Source organism: Paroedura picta, chromosome 12 (genome assembly GCF_049243985.1).
Source record: "Paroedura picta isolate Pp20150507F chromosome 12, Ppicta_v3.0, whole genome shotgun sequence".
NCBI classification, from domain to species: Eukaryota; Metazoa; Chordata; class Lepidosauria; order Squamata; family Gekkonidae; genus Paroedura; species Paroedura picta.
This window is the reverse complement of record NC_135380.1, coordinates 29,038,441-29,061,824: the sequence shown is the minus strand read 5'-3', so window position 1 is coordinate 29,061,824 and position 23,384 is coordinate 29,038,441. Positions and strand designations below refer to the sequence as shown.

Here is a 23,384-nt window from a genome sequence, read left to right as displayed (position 1 = left end):
TTTTCTCCAGGGGACCTGATCTCTGTGGTCTGTAGAGGAGCTGTAATTCCGGGAGATCCCCAGGTCCCACCTGGAGGCTGGCATCCCTAGCCGGGTCTTGGGGGTCAGATTCTGCTGAATGGCGGCAGAAGGTTCCTTGTACCAGAAGGAAGTGCTGCCATTACAGAAATGCATTTGGCAGACATTAACCCAACAAATGTCCTTACGATGACATGAGAAATTATTCTAAGAAAACATGGCAGACATCCATACCGGTTTGACAGGTCCAGTTTTCTGGCTCCATCTTACTTGGCTCATCCTTCTTTCTGGGTGTCTCTGTAATGGAGTGGGCTTAAGACAGTGGTTCTTAACATGGGGGTCGCAACCCCTCAAGGGGTCGTTCAGACATTTCCCGAGAGTCGCCGTGGTGGCAGCATGGTGCTGCCCTCCACGCTGCCTCGGAGCTCACCAAGGCTGCGCGGAGGAGGCCAGCACCACGGCGAGCAGGAGCAGCAGCAGTGGCACATGCACGCATGTGCGCATGCACCGCCACCACTGCCCCTGCTGTAAGGGTTGCGGCACTAGGGCGGTTGAGAACCACTGGTTTAAGAGTTTGAATGAGGAGCAAGGAGATGAGGAGCAGGTGATCCTGGCATGGAGTGATGGGTATATCTTTGTAGCTTTCCAGCACATATTGTTGTGACTATAAAAATGAAGGACGTGACCATTCCTCTGCTTTCTGTAGCTTCATATACTTGTTTGATAGGCACTGATGGCTGAAAGAGGCTCATTTCAAGGAGCGGGGATGGCTACTGGCTAGTGAAGTACACATTGCCTTGTTCCTGTAGTCAGAGACAGAACTGAGCTTCTAAAGCTACGTGGCAAGAAGCAGCATATGGGCCTTCAAGTGGGGAGAACGGCTTCTCCGTTTGAAGACTAGAAGTATCTCTCAGAACGTGCGAAGAGCCCCCCACTCCGGATCTCACAGAAGGCCCATCATGCTGTTCTAGCAGTGCCTAGCCATGTGCTTCTGAGGTGGGCAGAAGTATAACACGAAAAGCAGCACTCCTCTTTTCCTCCAGCAAATGGCCTTCTGTGGCAGTACAGCCCCTGGACGTGGAAGATCCATTTAGCTTTCCTGGCTAATAGCTGCCAACACACCCACTGGGGCTTTGAACCTGCCTGCTCTCGGAATGTATATTTCGAAACAAACAGATATTACAAAAATCACTATCATTCTCAAAGACTGCAGGGAAGTAGCTCTGGGGAAAGCGGGGGGCAGGGGGTGAAACAAGGGAGATGTTTATCTCCTTTCCTCTCCAAGAGCCTGGAGCCATGGTCAGCGAAGCCCAGTTTTCGTGCCCAAATTAGCCTCCTGGCGTCAAATTCTCGTCTTCCTACCAGTACCGCTTGCTGGCAATATGTGGGAACTCTGTGAGGTAGGTGAGGCTGAGAGAGCCCTGATATTCCTGCTCAGTCAGAACAGTTTGATCAGTGCTGTGGCGAGCCCAAGGTCACCCAGCTGGCTGCATGTGGGGGAGTGCGGAATCTAACCCGGCTTGCCAGATTAGAAGTTGGCGCTGCTAACCACGGCACCAAGATAGCATTCTAGGAAATTGTATAAATGTTGATTTATTTTTTCTGGAGGTGTTTTTTTAAGCTAGAGGACATCAACAATATCTGAATTAGGTATGTGTTTAGATATTTTTCTCCCCAATGGATATCCAAAGCAGCATGCAATATCATTCTCCTCACTTCTGTTTCATCCCCTTTAAGGCAGCTTAGGTTGCGGGAGGTGACCAACAAGCTTCCATTTCAGAGTGGGGATTTGCACCTGGATTTCCTTGTTCCTAGTCCAGTGCAGTAACTACTACAACAGGCTTTATGTGGTCTGACAGTAAGATTTCCTCTTGCCTGTCTTGATCTCTAAGCAATGGCTTGTGGCAAGGCACAAAAGCACCACCTGCCAAATTATAGGGCAGGTCACCATAATCCCAGGTCAGAGGGGCTACCACCAGTCCCCTAGCCTAGCCCGCTCCCTGCCTCTGTTCCTGGATGTGTGTCCCTAGCAAGGGCTGTGTGGTTGAGAGAGGTCTATTAAAACTGAACTTAGAGAGAGCAAAAATTTTCACTCCCTCCCTCCCTTCCTACTCTCCTTCCTTCCTTCCTTCCTTCCTTCCTTCCTTCCTTCCTTCCTTCCTTCCTTCCTTCCTTCCTTCCTTCCTTCCTTCCTTCCTGTCTGTTTTCCCAGGTCCCCCTCTTGTTTTTGGCTGCTGCCCAGTTTATCATCTGAGGAATTATACATAAAAGTGTGTGAGTTCACTTTAAACTTGTTGGAAATCCATACAGACCAAATTGTTTCTTTGCAATAAACAGCAGAGAGAGGGAGATGCATTATTTAGCATCCTGGAAGCCTGGTGCCCATTTTCCTGCTTTAAGCCCTGGAGGACACCAGCATTATGGATTCTCCCCATATCCTCAGCATCTCAGCAAAAAGTCCTCAGGTTGAATCTTGCTAATTAAACAGTTTTTCCCTGGCTCCTACCACAACTGCGTTCTGCCCTTCCATTTCCCAGGCCTTCTCCCCCCAAAATTATACAGAACTGGGGAAAGTGCAGAAAGGGGCAGCTACAATTTTCAAAGGGCACTTCTCTTGCATGGAAAGCCTAAAATGTGTTTTGGTCTTTGGAAAAAAGAGGAAGCTCTTGCATCTAGCATTGGAACTTGGAATCATCCAGAAAAATTGATTAGCAGCAGCTTCAGGAGTGGCAGAAGGAAGCAGTTCTTTGCAAAATGCATACACTGACTGGAATTCGCTGACAAAGGAAGAGGCCACTTAGCTCAGATGACTTTGTAGAAGGGTTTAGATAAATGCATGGACTACTCTGAGCTTCTTGCAGGAAGGGTATGTTAAAATGGTAATTAGCTCTAAGCGCTTAGTAAAGCCTCCATGCACAGAGACAGTATACCTCAAAATGCAAGGTGCTAAGGACACAGAATCATCACACTCAGTATGGAGGCGTTTTAAGGGTCCTTGAAGCCCTTTACTAGTGCCAGTCTGCTCTGACCCTTTTAAAGACGGGATCCAGTAAGTCAAAGCCATTGTACAGGGGGAAGGTTGCTTTAAAAAATACTGATGAAATATTGTGACCCAGGACCAGAACCAGGATTGGTGGTATTTCCCCTTTGTTTTCATGTCATTATTATATAATAATTTTGTGTTACTTTTGTATGCCAACTTTCTCTTCTTCCGCCCCCAAAAGGACATACAGTGTGTGCTGTTGGCACTTGGCAGTGGTGGTGGTACAGCCACCCAACCAGACCTGGAAGAGATCCTCTTTCTCCTCTGGTGCCCGATGCCCCCAGCATGGGAAACATAGTACTCAGGATGCACTAAGGTGGAGGGTGGGAGAGGCTGTCCTCGCTTTTCCTGCCATTTGGGTAGCCTAGCAGCAGCAGCAGCAGCAGCAACATTATCCTCAGCTCAGAGCCAAAGGGGTATGGCTTGGAGATAAGAAAAGGACAGAATGAAGAAACAACCAACACGAAAAGCTAGAGAACAGTTAGCAGGAAAGCCAGTAGAAAAGAGGTGACTTCACGGAGCGATTTTAGCACTTCAAAATTTTTGCACCTTGAAACGCTAGATTTTAAAACATGCAGGTTTTTGACTAATTGCACATATTTTAATTTTTGCTTTAGTTAAGGATTAGGGCACTGAACTCGCCGTCATTGGAGGCATTACCAAACTTCCCCCAATATCAGAGATTATGCCAGGCGCTGCCCACACACATGCAAGCCTATCAGAGCAGCCATATGGCCTAGCAAATTGTCTCTCCTAAAACAACATTAAAAAGCAGCCTCAATCCTACACGCAACCCCAGAGCATGAGCCGATGAATCGTGGCTGATATCCACTGCCCCCCCCACACACACACACACGCGCGTACGTGTGACTTTTCCAGCTTCCCCGCCTGAGAGCGGAAGGTGGCAGCTGCCAACTGGCAGCCCTTGCCAGTGCTCGAAGGTGGCTTCCTCTGTCGTGCCTTGGCAGAACTCGCCATCCCCAGCGGCCTGCTCTGCCAGCATTCCATGGGAAGGGAAGCCCCGCCCCCAGCCCCAAAGGAAATCAGAGCGGCTGGGCTGCTTAGTGCCGAGCTGAGAGCTGAACCCGTCAGCTCCTAGGAAAATTCCTCTGGAAGGAGCAGAGCATCCCCTGTGGGTCCCCAACCTGAGGCCTGTGGGCCACATGCGGCCCTCGACCTCTTTCTGCACGGCTCTTGACTTGGACATCAATGCCTTGGCTAACAGAAAACAGCCACAAAAACAGCCACACTGACTAGGGAAGCATATGTAGCTAAATAAAAGGATCCCACAGTAAGATATTGTTCCAAAATGGATTGCATTAATGTTAATATTTCTTCATTTATCTTTGAATGTTTACCTTTGATCTAAACTTTGTTACATTTTGGTTTAAGATGTGGCCCTCTTTAGGCACTGGGCATGCTAATGCGACCCCCATGTGCCCAAAGGTCGGGGGCTCCTGGTCTACACATTTGTAAAGCAAGCCCCCAAAGCAGAACACACTGAATGAGGGGTGTGTGGAATAGATGTGCGTGCGCATGCGAATGCAGCATGCTTTGATCTGGAAATGACCTTTCCCCAGGAGAGCTTCCCCTTTCTCTTGGTGCTGGCTTTCAGCCCTAAGTAGTTCCAAGGCTCCAGAAGAGCTTCACTGGGCCTGCCAGATGTTGTCTGTGGGCCGCTGGATTGCCCACCCACCAGCACCACCTCTTGTGAGGCCAATGCACAGTAGTAGCTACGGAACACAACAACTGTCCATTAATCAAACTATCAAGATTAAAGAACACCTAAGCTTTCAGCCCAGTAGTCTGTGTTACTCCGCTTTTATATTGTCTCCCAGCTTTCTTCCAGATGTTAGGGGTTACTTTTTGCAGATTGACACACACACACAGAGACAGGTTAGGCAAATGCTGCTGCAGGACCGCCTCCATTGGGAAGCCCACTTAGGATAGTGGTTAAGAGCAGTGGCCTCCAATCTGGAGTGACCTGACGGCCAGTCACGGTTCTGTTAGAGCTGTTCTCACAAAGCAGTTATCTCAGAGCTCTCTCGGCTCCACCGACTTCCTAGGGTGTCATTTGAGGGGAGAGGAAGGGTAGGTGATTGTGAGCCGCTTTGAGACTCCTTTGGGTAGTAAAAAGTGGGATACCAAAGAGCAGCTCTTCTTCTCCTCACTAAGCAGCATGGTGGTGTTTTGTTCGCCCTTCCTGCCTCTGCCCTTGTTCGTAATGATGTGCTGAAACTGTGAAAGGAGGCGAAAAACCTTCTGTGCTGCTGCCAGGAAAGGTGGTGTGGAGATGAGGGCCGGGGCTGCAGTGGGAGGGAGCAGATGCTGCTCCATCAGAGGGAATGATGCCCTCTCTGACACTCCACAAACCCCAGGAGTCCTTTCATTTAAACACCCAGCAGCACCGCTCTGGTTTCCCACACTTTGCCGCTATATTTAGCTTTCCAAACAGCTTGCCCCTGAGTAATAACTCATTGAAGGGGGTCACGGCTTACCCGGGGGAGGAAGGGGGAGGGTGCCAGGTTTTCTTCTTCAGCCATGGAGCTTTAGGGCCAGCGCAGATTCACCTTAAGGCAGCCTTCCTCAACTTTTGTGCCACCGAGAAACCCCTGAAACGTTCTTCAGGCCTCAAGAAACCCCAGAAATGATGCAATTGTGCAGAATGTGGTTGGGAAGCATAGCTAGGTGCACACCCTCCCCTTCCCACCCCCTCCAGGCCCATCATTGGCCATTTGGGGAGGAGGGCCATATGTGGTCCTGATCAATGTTAACAAATTAAAAAAAATATATGATAAAGTTAATTCACTCCCACCTATTCCAGAAACCCTTCCAAGGCTGTCAAGAAACCCCAGGGTTCCATGAAACCCTGGTGGAGGCAGCCTGCTCTAAGGCATCCTTCTGGTGGGGGTCCAGAGAGCCCTGCTTTGGGGGAATGAGGCCTCTTTGGGTTCAAATCGGAGCCATGTCTCAGCCCTGGAGCCTCTTCCTGGGAGCAGCACTTCAGCAAAGAACACATAAAGCAATAAGATAGGCATTTCGGAACCTGTGTAAAGTACGTTTCCTAATGCAGATTAATTCCCTTAATAAAATGTCCTTCAGATTCCAAGGCACAGATATTTTTGCCCCAAACTGCCATTCTTTAAAAACAGGTCTCTGGGTAGCTGGCATATCCCTTTTTTGAATAAGTAAAACTGCTTGGTTTAGGAAGCGAGAGGGGAGGGTTGGAAGGAGGAAGATAAATTATTTCCTTGTGTGCTTGCATGTGCTTTCTCTCTCTCTCTCTCTCTCTCTCTCTCTCTCTCTCTCTCTCTCTCTCTCTCTCTCTCTCTCTCTCACACACACACACACACACACACACACACACACACACACACACACACACACCCTTGTTTTGAATTGCAAAGGGAGCCCAGCTGTCCTGTCCCCGGACCCCAAATGCATTTTAATGGCGCATCATTCCCACTGTCTCACTCCTGCCACTCTGATCCCACAGCCTTTGAACATTCTGTCAGCATCTGCCTGTTCCCACTGCAGGGACTTGAGGCTGTGCCTTCGAAACAGAGTCAAAGAAGAGCTGGGGCCTCATTCCACTCAGACAGAAAGTGAGCCGGGGAAGGGGGGAAATGATAGCTTGCACCTTGCAAATAATAGATCAGAGGGAGAATCATGCAGTAGAAGGAGAGCCATGAGAGGCTGGAGATCGCTTGATGTTCAAGACCTTGTAGCCTCGCCTCCATCAAATGGCAGACGGGAAACCGGAAATACGATTTTTAATTATTGATGGTATAAGGGGCTGCCCAGAACTTTGTCCCCACAAAGTACAGCCTTACCTCCCTGCCTATTGCTAACACAACACACTCAAATCTGCCACACAAACATACCCATGTTGCTATTTTAATTAGTTACAGGTTAGAAGAAGAAGAGTTGGTTCTTATATGCCGCTTTTCTCTTCCCAAAGAGTCTCAAAGTGGCTTACAATCACATTCCCTTCCTCTCCCCACCACAGACACCCGGTGAGGTAGGTGGGGCTGAGAGAGCCCTGATATTACTGCTCAGTAAGAACAGCTTTATGAGTGCTGTGGCAAGCCCAAGGTCACCCAGCTGGTTGCATTTGGGGGAGCGAGGAATCAAACTTGGCTCACCAGATTAGAAGTCCGTGTTCCAAGAGATTACCTTGAAAATTGTGTTTTGGATTCATCTTCCTAGCAGGAGAGAAATAGGCCTCAAGACTAGAACTCCTTGAACATATGAAAGATTCTGGGCTGTTGTTTTGCCTGTAACCCATGGGAAATAATAATAGTTTTCACCTTTCCTCCAACCTTCAGGTCTCCTTCACATAATTCCTTCCCTTACACTGTGAAGGGAGTTTTTCCAAGGGCAAAAGGCCTGCCAGCAATTGTGCTTTTTAGCCTGGCTTACCCAGTGGTCTCAGCATGACTTACAGTCAAAATTAAACTAAACAGTCTGCCTTTTTTATACCGAATAAAAGCTAGGCAGAAACAGAAGTTAAAAAATCCCATTAACAAACCAACCAACATGTGTACCCCTCAGAGGTCTAGTTGCCACAACCTTCAGGTGAATTAGGAAAACTGTTGTTTGGGCTGTGCCCCTTTATGCTGCAGCTGGGGAACCTTGTTATTAATTAGATTTTTATCTGTCTTTGGTGGGTGGCGCTGGGGCAAGCTTGGGGAGGGGAGCAAGACAGGTTGGGGAGAGCACCCTTTTCCAGGGCTGTTTCTCCCTCCTGACCCACCCCTTCCTGGGACTTTCACTGCTGAGTAAGGCCTTGATCCCAGTCCCCCCCCCCCCCAATTCTCGGCCTGATTCCTAACTGCTTCTCAAAACTTGCAGCCTTTTCGCACAGGGATCTTTGTTGCAAATTGTTTGCGGAATGAAAAATCGCCATTTAAAATAGTGGAATTCGTCGTTTTGCACACCTGGCTTTGTAGTGGAATCAGTTGCGTTTTTTAGCGTTTCCCACAGGCTTCCGGTCTCGGCAGAAATCGCTAGAAAGGAAGCGCTATTGCCAAGCTCGTCCCGCCCCTGGCCGTCAAGCAGCCAATGGGCAGCCGTTAGCATGCTCCCAAACAGCCGCTTTCCCTTTAAGAAAGGTTTTTTAAAAAAAAAAACAGACCCATAGCAACGAATCTGTGTAGATTCGTTGCTACGGAGAGACCCATCCAGCTGCCTAATGTGAGCTGTCGTTTGATTGTATGATCGTTTGCACGCTGCCTCGAGTGATAAAAAAAAATTCCCCCCCCCCTTCTCACGGGCTCGATTTTCGGCTGAATTTATGTGTAAAAAATAAAGGGACTTTATTTCAGCAAACGGGCTTTTAAGTGGTTTGTGCTTAGTGACTAAAGGTGAAGGAATGAAGCCAGGGAAGCCTCTAAACAGAAAGAGGCTCGCCGGTGCGTTTATCCCCGCTCGCTCCGAGAAAAAAAAATGGCGATCGCTTCGCCGGAAGCTCAGAGAAGAGAGCCAGGGGGAGGGACTTTGAAGAACCAGCAACAATGGTAACGCACAGGTCTTTAGCGCTAGTGTTGCAGATTGGTTGCAGGAGTGTATCGCTATCCGGAGGGTGAATCCACTTTTCTGGATTCCCCTGAAAGCGCTAAAACGAAACGCTTATTGCTGATCGGTTTCAGGAGTGTTGCAGATTGTCTACGACGTCGTGGGTAATGCCAAATTAGTAGCGTTTTCAATTAGCAACCATTGTGCTATTTTTAAGCCGTGGGAAATGGCCCTTGCTTTCCATGGTGGAAAAATGTTCAATTCAAAGAAAACCTCCTTGCGTGTGGAACACTAGCATCTCAGGCTTTCACCCTGATGTTATACTTTTCTAGACACGGGGAAATTATTCTTTTTAGTGTTGAGGAGGTTTCCACTGTGCAGCTCATACAGAGGTTTAACGCCTCTCCCACAGTTTATAAAAATGAGCACCTGCTATAGAGATCAGTTTTTATGGAGGGAAAGAGTTGTTTTGCAGTATGGACTTTGTGTGGCATCCTAGATTCTCTCGCCAAACGTCGCCCTTCCTAGGCATCACCCCTTACATTTTCAGGGATTTTCCAAGCTGGAGTTGGGCAGCATTACCTTAACCTGGGTAAGGGTTCATGGGTCAAGTACACAGATTTTAGGAAGAAGTACATTCTTGAACCTTGGCTTCTGTTGGGGGAGGGGGGATTCATGAATAAGCAACACAGATTGTTTTGTTTTATTAAGCGGGTATATTGCCCTTTCTCCCTTGCAAAATTTATTCATAGGATAAGTTCAAAATTACGTGCACTATAAAAGCAAAAGCGATTCAAGGGCATGCAAGACAAGAGGCTTTCTCACAGCGGAGGAGTTTGGAAAACTCATTTAGCAGCAAACATAATGTGGTCAAATGCTTGTCAGCAGGGTGGTGAAATAGAGGGAGAAATGCTAGGCAGGAATGCTCAGAATTATGGGTCAGTCTATCCAATAGGTTTACTCATAGGACAGTGTCCTTAGGATTGCAGAGGGAGTCACCCACGGACGAGTGGCTTCTGCATATTCTGCCCCTGAAGCAACAAAATACTAGATTGTCAGTTTTTATGGGTCCTGGGCATGCCCTCCAGGAGCTATGGAATGTCGAAGGCAATCAGAAAAGAGTGGTAGGGGAACTGGCTTTTTTGAGCCACTGAGAGCATCCGGTATTCTGAAGAGGGCTATTTCGGTCTCCATTCCATGTACTTTTTTGTACCTAAATTTACTTTATTTTGCATGTTTGTTATGGATATTCATAAAATAGAATTGCATTACAACTTAAAGAAGTGGCTAGATTTGGAGCGTAGCTTAGAACTCCTGACTTTGAGCTAGCATCCTCAACATATCCTTCTGCTCTTCTCCCTACAGTATGAATTCAAAGCCAAGAATATCAAGAAGAAGAAAGTGAGCATTATCGTCTCTGTGGATGGGGTGAAGGTGATCTTGCGCAAGAAGCAGAAGGTGGGCCTCTGCTCAGCTGCCTCAGTGTGCAAAAGAAGAGAAGCTCCTCATTCAAGAGTTAGTTTAAACAACAGTCTGTACCTTTTCCCCTCATAACCATGCAATGAAAAGGCTGAGAGGCTTTTAAAAAAGCTGTTGTGATAGATCATTATAACTTTATTATTTATTCTGCCAGGTCTTTGGTTGAAGCTGGGTTAGCAAGGTCAATGGGCCCCCTTCAAGTCCCGTTATAATATCTAGCATACCCTTGTTAGTTGACTGCAGGAGGTAGGAGGGATCTTGGCATCTCAGTATATTTTAGATGTGAGTCGTTTTTGAGGATGGAGTTTTATGGGGATTTGATATGTAACCCGCCTTGAGCCTGAGAAGGAACGTGGGCTAGAAATTTAATAAATGAATAAGTAAGTAAATAAATGAAGTGATTTTTAAAAATCCCTCAAAAAACACTTTAGTGAAGAGGAGAATGGTGGTGAGGGGAACTGAGGACGATAACAGTGATGTTCATTGAACCTCCAAAACTTCATTCCTGTTCACAGATTGCCCAAAAGAGCTTTGACTGTGAAGTTTCCAAAAAGATCTTAACATTCAGATCTAGGAAATATCACTACAAAATGGGGGGGGGGGGCACACAGAAGCAGCCCAAACAGAGGACTGCATCCCCCCCCAACAGTGATGCTGTGAGGAAGTCAAGGCAGAATAAAATGCTTATGTGGATGCAGCCTTATAGCACTCCCTCCCATGGGATATTTTCCTGGTGTTGCTGCTGCTGCTGCTTCTTCTTCTTCTTGTTGTTGTTGTTATATTTTATTTTATTTTTTTCCTATTGGCACTGAGTGGAATCTTCCCGGTTTTCCTGGCACTTCAGTGGGTTCATTTTTTGCTAGTTTAGTTCATATAGTTGCTGTTTCAAGACTACTCCTTTTCTGTTTGCAAGTGGTTTTTACTCTGGTGCTTCCTCAGCAGATGGAATAACAACCTATCTGGGCTTAGGAGTCATTTCCTTGTTCCAGGAAATTGTAGTTGTGTGAGGAGACCCCTGAGGGTCACTGCAAGAGAATCCTGCACACCCTCACCAAACAACAAGCCCCCCGTTCGTTGCGGGAAACCAGAACAGCTACAGCAGCTTGGTATCCCCTGTGCAAGCACCGAGATGTCTGACCCTTGGGGTGATGCCCTCTAGCGTTTTCATGGCAGACTCAATACGGGGTGGTTTGCCAGTGCCTTCCCCAGTCATTACCGTTAAAAGCCATCTAATTTGTCCCTCATTTCCTAGCCCAGAAAAGCATCTGCGCAGAGTGTAGAGAGGCCCTCTGTTGTGACTCGAGGCCCCTTCCGGGGTCACCTTGGCCTGTCTGGCTTTCCACTAACTAGGAGCCATATCCATCCGCCCATTCTCGCGGGATTCATCATGCAGAATAGCTATCGCAACTCACGAAATTTCACTAGTAACCGTTTGCTTTTCATCCTCTTCTCCAGAGGAAGGAATGGTCTTGGGACGAGGGCAAGATGGTGGTGATGCATGACCCGGTTTACAGGTAAGCCACTGTTAATAATCAGCTCCTGCCCACTTTGGGCCCAGCCTGGAAAAAGGGAGTCAGCTCTCTTTGTTTATTTGTACCCCACTTTCACTCTGACCTGCATAGCTCAGGCTTGCCAGATCTTGTCATATCTTGGAAGCTCAGCAGGTTTAGCCCTGGCTAGAATTTGGATGGGAGACCACCCAGGTCGTGATACAGAGCCAGGCAACGACAACCCACCCCTAAACCACCTCTCTTGCCTTGGAAACTCTGTGAGGTTGCCACCAGTCAGCTGTGACTTGGCAGCAACAAGAATAAAATCCCACTGGCTATCATCATCAAGTGGTCCCAAGTGGCAGGCAGGAGAGGAAGTGAGGAAGAGCCTGCTAGCTGGTTAGCAGCCCCTGAGTCAGATCTGGGTGTGTCCAGAGGTGTTCGCCAAAGCACTTTTGCCCTCTGCTTGTAGTCTAGATCAGGGGTAGTCAACCTGTGGTCCCCCAGATGTTCATGGACTACAATTCCCATGAGCCCCTGCCAGCATTTTCTGGCAGGGGCTCATGAGAATTGTATTCCATGAACATCTGGAGGACCACAGGTTGAGGATCCCTGGTCTATATAAATCAGGAGCTTGAAGGAAGAACTGCTGGTACTGAGAGGGAGGACTTGTGTTCTGGATTTGGAAGCCAGGATTTCATAGTGACTGCCAGGTTACCCTTATAAAGACACCATTTTCTTTCCTTCACACAAATGCAACTAAAAAAACCAACACAACTGCCACAACCTTCTTTATACCTTTCTCACTTAAAGGGGTCTTCCTCTGCTCCCCATCCCTATCTTCCAGAATCTTCTATGTATCGCACGATTCCCAGGACCTCAAGATCTTCAGCTACATTGCCAGGGATGGCACCAACAATTCCTTCCGCTGCAACGTCTTCAAATCTAAGAAGAAGGTGCGGAGGGGTGGGTGGGGTTGGGCTGAAGTGAGCATCTCCTTTGCTGCCCTATCCCACCCTTGTGGGTGGCCACCGTTCTCATCTGCTCTTCACGTGAACCTCACTGGGGATGCTGGCAGGCTGGGATTCATGTAAGGGGTAAGACAGTCATGCTTGGGATTGGTGGGCTGTCAGGGCAGTGTCCCAGACTTGCCTGGCCTGTTTTTCACTTGCTCATGCTCTTGCTGACAAGACGTGGCCTCTTTCCTCAGACTCAGGCCATGCGTGTGGTGCGGACAGTGGGCCAAGCCTTTGAGGTGTGCCATAAACTGAGCCTCCAGCATGCACTCCAGAATGCGGATGGGCAAGCTGATGGTGCCAGCAACAACTCAGTAGAAGACCCACCGTTGGAAGGTGAGGAACTTAGGTTCAGGTCCACTGGGATTTCTTAACAGCCCTTTTGTCCATGAGTAGTCACCCATGCATCTAACTCTGGGAAGCCTTTCCAGTTTTATCAGCTGCAAAAGCTGGCTGATTTTTGTCTTTCTGAAAGTCAGTGGTATAGAATAGATCAGCCTTTCTCATTGTTTTGTTTTTTTTACTGTTTAGTAACCCCCTGAAACATTCCTCAGGCTTCAAGAAACCGCAGAAGCGGCACAATCATGCCAAATGTTTTTGGGGAGCATCACTGTTTACACGCCCACCCGGGCCCCTCCCCTTCCCGCCCCTCCAGGCCCATCATTGGCCATGGGGGAGGCGGGTTAACTTGACCATATATGGTCATATCACCTGATAAATATTTAACAACTTTTTAAAAATATTAAAAAATAATTAACTCCCACCCATTCAGGAAACCTTCCAGGGCTGTCAAGAAACCCCAGGGTTTCAGGAAACCCTGGTTGAGAAAGCCAGGTATAGACAGAGTGTGCAAAGTCTGCATTGCTTACCACCTGGTTAACATGTGGCAAGATAAATTCATTCATTAATTTCCCAGTTGTAAAATTATCATTTGGTGACTTCCTCCACCTTAATTTTTACTCTTTCTTCTGAATGCACCTTTATTCATTTATTCCTTCATTTAATTTCTATACCACCCCTCAGTATCTCCTCATGTTTCCAATATTGCCAGCATCCCCCCCCCCCGGACCTACCAAGTTAGATCTCCTCCCCACCCTCCCTGCCTCTCTGATAGCAGGGGTGGGAATAATAAGAACTTCCGCCATGTTGGGATTGTTTTAAAGTCTTTTAATGGGTATTTTAATGGGGATAAGACTATTGTGACCCGCCACGAGCCTACGGGGAGTGGCAGGAAATAAATCTAATTAATAATAATAATAATAATAATAATAACAATAACAATAACAATAACAATAATAATAGAATTCATAATTTGAGATGGAGAAAGTCCTAAGTAAAAGTCACAACGAAGGAAAGTGTCTGTTATCTGCAGGGCCTGTAAAACGGAGCTCTTCCACCAAGTTTTCATTTGAGGTCAAGTTAAGATCAGTGGGCCTCCCTCAGGCTCCCGCTATACCATCAGGCGAACCCCTTGATGGATGGCTGTGGGAGGTGGGAGATTGGGGGGTTTATGGAGATCGTTTTATGTGAACCGCCTTGAGTCCCTGGAGGAAGACAGTCTATGATTCATTTACACGTTCAAAGAGTGAACCTGAGGTTGATGCAAACACCCAAAAGTCCATACTTGTTGACAAGACATGGTAGCTATCCCCCCCCTCCTTTCTCAGCCTAGCACAGAAGATTGCATGATCAGCAGAAAGGCTTCCTCCTTCATGGGTGTAATTCACAGGTTCATAAAGAAATGCATTGTTCACTAGAAAGCCATAAGACAACAAAATTGCTGTGGGGAGTTGATATTTTGTTTTGTTGAGGGGAGAGGAATGTTTGGAAGAGCTGAAGTATATGTAATACTTAACTTGTATATATTTATTTTACTGCTTGGACGGCATAATATTCATGATTTATAATTTAGTTAGCCTATGCAGTTGTACTGTTTTGCGTATCGATAGAGTGTAGAAGTCTAAATGCCGTCATTAGGACCAGCACCTTTTGGATAAAGCGAATATTTAATGGAAGGTTTTTGGTGTGTGTTTTCTTGGAGCTGCCCAGATGTCTAGTTCTCTTGTTGGGGAAAAATGAAAAAGAATCCTCAGGAAATAGAGGAAGGTGGTTCCCAGATGTCTCCCCCCCCCTCAGGCTTTCAGACCTTTGAAAGACTCGAAGACAAGACACCCTGGAGTTCCTTCCTTCCACAGCAGTCTCAGAATCCACATTTCACACATGTAAACAAATGTCTTAATTAGATTAAAATTGAAGATATCCTTCACAGTAATCCTCCTTCAAGACACAGCTCCGCCTTCACACACCCACACAATTACAGGGATGGGGACAAGGAGGCCAGCTAGGCCCCAGTGCCCTTTCCTTGGTAAGGTTTTGCTTCTCTCCCCTTTGGTGTTGCTTGAAGGTCTCCAGCTGGAAGGGCCTCCCATGGCTGACAGAGAGAACACCCCTGCTGACTCCGAGGCCCTGCGTGTTCCTGACTGCGGGGCTTGTGAGCTGCCCTCGGCCATGCCAGACCTGGGAGTGCTGAAACCTGGACAGAGCCTGAAGGAAAGGAATAGCCAGGTAAGACCCAGTGGGATCGGAAGGCCAGAAGATGATTGTTCAAGCCAATTGCTGATTGCCTCCATTCCCCCAGCCTCCTTCAGAACACCGCATGGGGCTCCCCTGGTTTTCTCCCCTCACAATCACATTGTTCGATAGGAAAGAGTGCAAGAGCTCGAGGTCAACTTGGGAGCTGCCTGTGTGACAGAAATACTGACATTGCCGCATTTCTTTGGATTGCAGGATAGCGAGAGCCACCCTCTCCACCCCTCCGCTTTGCAGCCCCTGGTGAGCCCTGCCAGCCCCTGTGCCTCTGCCTCAGTCACTCCACTTGCTTCCCAGCACTGCCTGCAGCTCCTGCAGCACCGGCTCCTCCAGCAACAGCAGCAGACCCAGGTGGCCGTTGCTCAGGTAACATCGGTCTGCAAGGGTTGCACATCCACAGGGCCGAGGCCTGAGCCTGGGCCATTCCTCCACCTTCACCATAGATCTGCGAACCTCTCACAGTTCCCTCCCGAGGAGTCTGGAAGTGACATGATCCCTTTCTTCGGCATACGCAGGGGCGGGGGGGGGGGGGGGCTGAGAAGCCAAAACATTCCTAAAGTGACTCACATTTATTGGTTTGTTTGGTTGTTCATTCCTTCGTTTACTCCTTTGGTTGTTTGTTTGTTTATTATCAAATTTCTAGATTGCCCCTATGGGCACTGCCGTGTCAGGGAGGTTTGCAAATATGTGGAACACATCTTCTGGCGTGTCCCCTGGGACGGAAATGGGTACGGACGTGATATCTGCAGCTCCGCCTCAGGGAGCATGCCGGAAGATGTGGGGAGGCCGCCAGCAGAGGAGAATGAGGCGCCCCCTGTGAAGAAGGCTGGGGCGTCTGCAAAGAAGGGCATGGGGTTGTCTGACTGGCCCTTTATTTACTTTATTGTATTTATTTTTGTACTTGAAGGCCTCTCAGCAGCCTCAATTGTAAAGCTGAACTTCATGGACTGGCCAAACTGTGACTCTCCAGATGTTCATGGACTACAATTAGTAGTCATGCTGGCAGAGGCTCGTGGTAATTGTAGGTCATGGACATCTGGAGAGCCACAGTTTGACCAACCCTACCACTGAATACCAGCTGCCAAGAATCAGACTCTAGCCGGTATTCAAAGAAAGGTCCTGGGCTTTGAAGGCCTCACATTCGGCCCTCTCCACTTAAGCATGTCGGTTGTCATACTGGCCCAACAGGTGCAGCTTCTGAAGGACCAGCTGTCGGCTGAGACCACAGCCCGCATCGAGGCTCAGGCCCGCGTCCGCCAGCTGCTCCTGACCAACCGGGACCTGCTGCAGCATGTTTCCTTGCTGGTGAAGCAACTCAAGGAGCTGGAAATTAAGGTGCAGCTGCGGCATCCAGGTGAGTGAGGAAAGGGACCTCTGTGCTGAACACCTGCTGGGGACTGTTCAAAGACCCACGGTGCACACTGTACCCTGCAGCCGTCTGCCACCATGCTTAATGTTTCCCTCCTTATTACAATGTCTTCTTGCTTACCCTCTTCCGTTCCCAGTTAGAAACTGGCCTCGTATCACCACTAGGCTTCACTGCCCCCTTGGGTCTGCTGTCTTGCTAATGCTTCTCTTTGCCCCCCTCATCTCCAGTTGACCGCTCGCTGCAGAACTTGACTTTGGCCCAGTCGCTCTCCCTCAACTTGAAGAACCACTACAGCCTAGAAATCAATCTGCCCTCCACCTCTACTCCTGCCAGTGTCCTGGGCAGCCCCGTGACGCGGCCGAGCATCTGTGAATCCTACCTGAACCTTGCCAGCCTGGAGAAGGGCAGCGGGCTGCCCAGCCGCACTGAGAGCGAGGAGCACCTCGTGGTGCTGGAGGGCCCGGATGGGCTCCGCAGCGTCGAGGGCTCGGAGGCCGCCGACTGCAGCATGCTCAATGGGGCTGGACCACAGAAGTGCAACGGCTCAAGCTTTCCACTGCGAGAGGAGAGGTAGGTGGTCTTCACGTGGTGATAGGCAGGACCGTCCCTGCCTGAGCCAGAAGAGAGCTGTGTAAAGGTCTGATCTGTGCGGCTCTGGGGTGTTGCAAACAGTTCTGGGCAGGTTTTAGCCCGCGATAAAGCAATCATGTGATGATTTCTGCAGGGCCCCAGCTTGGCTGCAGTTGCTCCACTAGTGCTTCTAGCTCTGCTTTGCTGGGCCAGCCTGGCCAGGCAGCCTCAACGGGCAAATTGGTAGGGGCCAAATCAATGAAGGCCAACATATTAGCAGCCATTTTACGATGCCTCTGCAGGCCTGTTACATTGTAGGATGGGTCTGTTGGCTGTGCCTTGCATGGGACAACCTGAGGCGATGAAGTCCTCACTTCAGCCCTCTTTCGACCTTGCACAAGGTCATTGGCAGCCTTGTCTCCACCTGTACAGCTGCGAGGGACTGCAGTCTGGGTGTTCCAGGCGTTAACCCTGTTCCCCTCTTTGCCTGACAGGTTGCAGCCTTTCATCCCCAAGCTGAACCCACCTCCGCCCACTCTGAGGAGGAGATCTAGTAAAACCACCTCTCCCAGCCTGGAAGCAGAGGCCGCGCCCGCCAACTCCGCAGCCAATCCCGGGGCCTCCACATTCACCAGCATTGCCATCTTCTCCCTCTCTGACTTAGAGCCGGAGTCCAGGACACAGGGAGGACGCGTTGGCGGCAGCATCGAAAGCCGAGGGCATCTAAGCCAGGACCGGGTCAGGGAGGACAGATGCACCCTGCTGGCGAAGGGCATTTTGGGCCGGATGGACAAGGGCCCCATTAGGGATTTGGACAGCACTCTGGACAGCACGCGGCCCTTCTCCTTGGCGGGCAATGAGACCTGCTTGCACATCAGCCTCTCCGAGGAAGAGCTGGACAATGCCGGGGCTTGTATCGCTCGTGCTTAAGGAAACTTTGGGGCACCCTTGGTGGCCAGGCCTGAATGGTGGGAGGCAGGAAGGCCCTAGAGGGCCCTGCAGCATGAGGGGAGGTCCAGGGAGGAAGGCACAGCTGGATGCTGGTGGCTCTGCTAAGCCAGCACAGGGGGAGTTTCCACCGACGGAAGGCGATTGGGAGGCTTTAAAGTCTCCCCCAAGGCAGTCTTCCGCCGTAACCACTGGAGAATTTCCAGCACCATGCAAGTGAGGGCCTGGCTGTTACCTCGATGGAGTACCCACCTGAGAATCCATGTACCGTAAATACCACTGAGAAAGTGCAGGGATTCCCAGCGCCCCATCAGGGACCTCTGCACTATTTGCCGAATACTAGACTGTGCTTGGGGTGGTCCCCACACCCAGGAAAGGCCCTAGCAAGCAGCATCTCAGAGAAGGGAGAGAGACCTGCCCTGAACAGCCCACAAAGATCAGCGCCCAGGGTTCCGTGCACAACTATTTCCAGAGGCCTCCCCTGAAATGAGAGGAGACGAGCGGGCCATGCAACCTGTTCTGTACACCGAACATGCATGTTATGGAATCCCACCTTCCTGAACTGAGAGTTACGACTGGAGCCATCTCACTGCCACCCCTACCTATGGCGAAGAGTGTAAAGGATGAGGATGACCCAGCAGCCCCCTGCCCTCTTTGGAGCAGAAGCAGCTGTTGCCATAGTGCAGCATTCTTAATAACTCCTCTCTTCCAGTCTTCATTAATGTGTTTGCAGGGAAGGCAATAACATGGGGAGAGCTGTGCAGAGCACAAGGGGCTCTCAAGGGAGGAAGCCGGCCCTGATGCCTTGGAACAACCCAAGACAGGAGTGCTCCACACCAACTCAGGAGACCCAGTCCAGATGCCCCTTCACTCCTCCCCAGCTCTTCACATACACACAGAGTGACCTGCTCATTGCTTCATTTAACATGCTAGTAGTCGGGCCACTGCAGGGCTCTACAGGAAAGGATGCATTTGGGGTTTATGTTAATTGATGATTGACAAGGCTGGTTAGGAAACATTGTCCCCACCCCACCCAGCAGCATATTCTTTTTTCTTCTGCTGCTTTTATTTTCCTCCTCCTTTAAGGCAGAAGAAATATGCATCCCAGCAAAGGGGCTTCCAGATCCCTGGCTACCAGCTTGTGAGATGCACCCCTCATGCAATCTTTGAGTGGGTTGTGGATTAGTGTGATTCATGCACCTCTGAAAGCAGACAGGACAAGCAATGAACAAGTTTAAGGGAATGACTGTGCAGCCACTCCAGTTAGAGCTCAGTGGCTAAGCCCCAGACTGCATCCCTCCTGGACAGTTGCCAATATAAGCTGGGGGAAGTTTAAACTCAGTGTTTTCCTTCCTTCCTTTTCATGGTGTGCTTTTTTTTTTTTTTAAAGGACAACTGACTTTTCTCAAGAAGTAAACCCTTGGTACATACTCTTTAAAATATGCTTCTGGTCAGGAGGAAAAGTCACTCTCTGGGATCTAAGAAGTATTTTGCTTTTCAGTCTTTTTAAAAACTTTCCACTGTTGAGGAAAATGCTCTGCACATGCTCAGAGGGCCTTTCAACTTGCTGTGCTGGGATTTTTTAAAGCACAAAAGGTAGCACTCCTAACCTTAAGTCCTGTATGACTAAAAGAGCAGGATTAGAGGCCGATATTTCACTGCAGCACTGGTGAAAGAGTGGGACATGGGTATGGAGCAAACATCTTGTAATCTCATTGAAAATCAGCCCTAATTTAGTTGTGTGAATCAACGCTCAGTGACTGAGTACTGGAAGGATTGGAAGTAACTGCTGCTAGGAAGCTGCAGGACAGATTACAAGGGATATGTGTGCAAGGACAGAAAAGGGTTAATGGCTGCGCAGAGCTTTTCAAAAGGCTGTTTGTGATCACCAAGAAAGAGAGAAGAGAGTTAGGAGCAAGTTGTTGAAAAGGAGGGGGAGAGAGGAAGTATTATAAAGCAGGGAAATTTGGGCTGTAGCAGGTGGCTAGTGTATTTGTTCCCAGGGGGATGTAGGATGAATCCGTGGCTCTGGATGCTACTCGGAGTTAAAACCTCTGTGCATTACCCAGGACGTCCAAGAGCATGTGTAACACGTAGGCCAAAAAAATCATAGAACAAGAGCAACGTTCACAGTCTCAGCGGCGGATTCCTAAGCAGCCTCTGGGGCTGCAAAACTGCCCACTGGCCCACTAACACAAGCTCATAATTAGGCATTGCATTTGCTTGCCCAGAGGAATGTACAATGGGCTGAATTGCATTAAGGAGAAAAATAAGGTGCAAACGGCCCCAAAGTGGAAAAATAATTACTATGAATTAAGCCCAGAAGTCAGGACGGGTTACTCGTGGCACCCTTTGCTGAAAGTGGAATAGCCAGGGAGGGGAGCCCTTCATTTGAAAGAAGGAAAAAGGAAGACATAGAAAGTGTGGACTGTGAGTTGAAGGTGGAGTTTGGGCTCGTACTGGAGGAAGACGGGGTAGAAACTGTGAACAGGGTTGCAAGCCCCCAGTTCCTGTTAGTGGCAGCAGAAGAAAAAATTAAAAAATAATGAACTGTTGGGCCAATAGTGTAGTGTCCAGATTTCTCTGGAAACAATACCATACGGCTTTAGAAGCTTGCAGAAACTCTGTGGTAAAACCATAGAGTTTTTAGCTATTCCTAGAGAGGTATGGCATCCTTTCCGGGTTTTCCCCGGAAGGGATGCCACACTATCACCATTGGCTTACCTCCCCACGTCCCCATCCCCTAGTCCCTTGCTGGTTGCCTTAACAGTGACTGGGGTTCTTTGAGTTGCAGAGGGAGCATCACAGAGACTGGACGGCCTGCAGTGGGATGTGGAATACCTCAAGCGTTGCCTAGCAACCACCATCACAAGAGGCCTAGCTGTGCAGGCCAGCTCTGTAATGAAGCATCCAGGTTGCCAACTAACCGGGAAAAGGCGGGCTTGCTCTTGTGCCTTTAAGAAGCAGTTTGACATAATAGGAAGTCGAATTTTTGTGTGACATAGAGATGAATGCAGGCTCACATTAATACCTGCACATCAGGTTATTTTTTAACAGACCAGCCTAGGGTTGCAGGCAGGCAAGAAGGCTTACAAAGCATCAAGTGAGAATCTGGCCCAAGGTGGACCAAAATTCCTATAGGTGTGTGTTCTCCCATCATAAAGTTGCAGTTTCCAGGGGACCTCTGGAGCATTTGTCAAATTGTGCTCTCAGGTTCAGTGCCTCCTCCCCCACCAGCAGCCAAGTGAAGGGAGACTAATGTCATATATACCAGCCTTTCTCAACCTTTTTACCATTGAGAAAGCCCTGAAATGTTCTTCAGTCTTTGAGAAACCCCAGAAATGACACGCTCTTGCAGAATATGGTTGGGAAGCATTGCTGCGCTTGCACCCACCTGAGGCCCAAAACCCAACACCAGTTGCAGATCCCGCCTATTTAGCACATTTTCTCTTGACACCCCTGTCTGAGATCCCTCCTAAAGCTGTTTTAAGTAGAGGAGAAAGGGTTGGATCATATCCCTGGCCATCGTGACACACACCAAGCCAGCTTCATCAGAAAATTACAATCTATACAGTGTCTGCCTTTGATGCCTTTATGAGTTTTTACGCCTGAGTTTTCATTACAGCTCTTGCTTTGGTTACACAGCCAAACTTTTTCCTTGCATCTTTCTGTTTGCAGGAACTAGCCTGATATTATTCTGCCACCGACCAGCCACCCCCATCAAATGTTTCCTGAACATTTGCCAGGTTTTCCTTCCCAAGGACTAAATCTTTACCACAATGTACAGTCAAAGTCTGTGTCTCTCCCAGGCTTGTGGCAGAAAATCCATTCATAGACTGGTGAGAGATTGGGGGGGGGGGTGAGGGTTTGCTACCCAACATGTAATTAAGACTGTTCCGGAATCAATGGGGGGGAGTATTTTCCAAGTGTATTCTGTAATTTATCAAAGATGTTAAGAGAGACAAAAAGAAGGATGGATTTTTACTATATAAAGCTGATCAGTGTTGTTGGGACCATGAGTTATAATTACAGATTCCTAACTCCTCATTTTGTCTGGTTGGTTTTGTTTTTTAAGCAGTGGGTGAGAGCAGGCAGTCTTCCTGGCTGGGCGGGGGGCTTTCCACCCATTTTCACACCAACCGTGGTTTCGATTTAACTAACCCATTGACATACTTTGTAATTCTTGCTGTTTTACTGATGTTGTAGTGGGGGTGGGGGCCATTTCTTACATGTCCATTCTTTTTCCTTCCCCTGCCTGAACATTTTTGGGGAAAGGTAAACGTGTATTTCTGTGTAGTAAACTCTTTGCCCAGTGACACACAGAAAGCTGCATCTCCAAATACAGACCACATGGACATGTTCTACGGCTGGACCTATTATTCAGTATACACTTTAAAACCAAACCATGGGTCATATTAATAATTGGGCAAAAATGTATTGAAGCACATTATGTCTCAATATGGTTTAGGCTGCAAACTCCTGCTTTGGAGGGGGGATACTTATATCAAGGGATTTTAAAAGATACCCATCTTGTCTAAAGTGTCTTTAAAGGGCTTGTTAGGCCAGAATGCATTGCATCACCCAGGACTTACTTCCTTCGGTGCATTTTTTGGTTCACAGTTTTCTTTAATGGAACCTTCCCTCTCTCCCATGGCTTCAAATTGACTCCTGTTTATAATCTTTATTCAAATCCCGGAACAATTGGTTTATGAAACCCAATCTCTCCATGCCTGAGTTTAGCATGGTCCTACCCTGCCCCCTGCTGGCAAGACCTAAGCATATTCTCACCTTCCAGTTCCTCATGCTACAAGACGGCTGAAGTGAGCCACTGTCATTTGGCAATCTGCAACCAAAATAAAACCATTTGACCAAAGCAGCCGGACAGTAGCTGTTTTGTACAAATGAAGATATCCCAAGTGTTAGAAAGGACCTCTCTATATGTACTGGATCAAACCAGCAGTTCATCTAATCCAGCATCCCGTTTTACAGCGGCCAACCAGATGCTGTCATCAAAATTAAGCTATAAAACAACATTCAACAGATGCTTTGAGGCAAGATGCAAGATAATAAAAATACAAAATATAGTACAGCAGCAGAACAAGATCTCTCAAACAACAGTAAATAAACACTAAATATGGGCTAAATACACTGTAAAAAGAAGCTGTTCCAAGAACCGCTTGTCTAACCTTCACTGGGGGATCTTAATGAACTGGTAAAATGATTCTAATGAACTGGTAACTCTTGTCAGATCTTGGAAGCTAAGAGGGAACAGTCCTGACAAGTACTTGAATAAGTAACTGCCAAGGAAGGCCAGGGTTACAAGGCAGAGGCAGACAACAGCAATT

At 48.3% G+C, this 23,384-nt stretch overlaps 1 protein-coding gene across 2 annotated transcripts in view; it reads left to right on the top strand.

Annotated features, from left to right (window-relative positions):
* LOC143821517 (carboxyl-terminal PDZ ligand of neuronal nitric oxide synthase protein-like) overlaps positions 1–22,086 on the top strand; it is a 43,602-nt gene extending 21,516 nt beyond the window's left edge. Inside the window, exons 3-11 of one of the 2 annotated variants that reach the window (XM_077305566.1) lie at positions 9,944–10,093; positions 11,513–11,571; positions 12,395–12,503; positions 12,758–12,899; positions 14,968–15,128; positions 15,351–15,518; positions 16,341–16,506; positions 16,749–17,091; positions 17,586–22,086. In XM_077305566.1, the coding sequence (XP_077161681.1) occupies positions 9,944–10,093; positions 11,513–11,571; positions 12,395–12,503; positions 12,758–12,899; positions 14,968–15,128; positions 15,351–15,518; positions 16,341–16,506; positions 16,749–17,091; positions 17,586–18,021 (1,734 nt within the window). In that variant the 3' untranslated portion in view covers positions 18,022–22,086. The remainder of the gene's footprint in view (positions 1–9,943; positions 10,094–11,512; positions 11,572–12,394; positions 12,504–12,757; positions 12,900–14,967; positions 15,129–15,350; positions 15,519–16,340; positions 16,507–16,748; positions 17,092–17,585) is intronic. The other variant, XM_077305568.1, reaches the window with a different exon arrangement.
* The last annotated feature ends 1,298 nt before the right edge of the window (positions 22,087–23,384 follow it).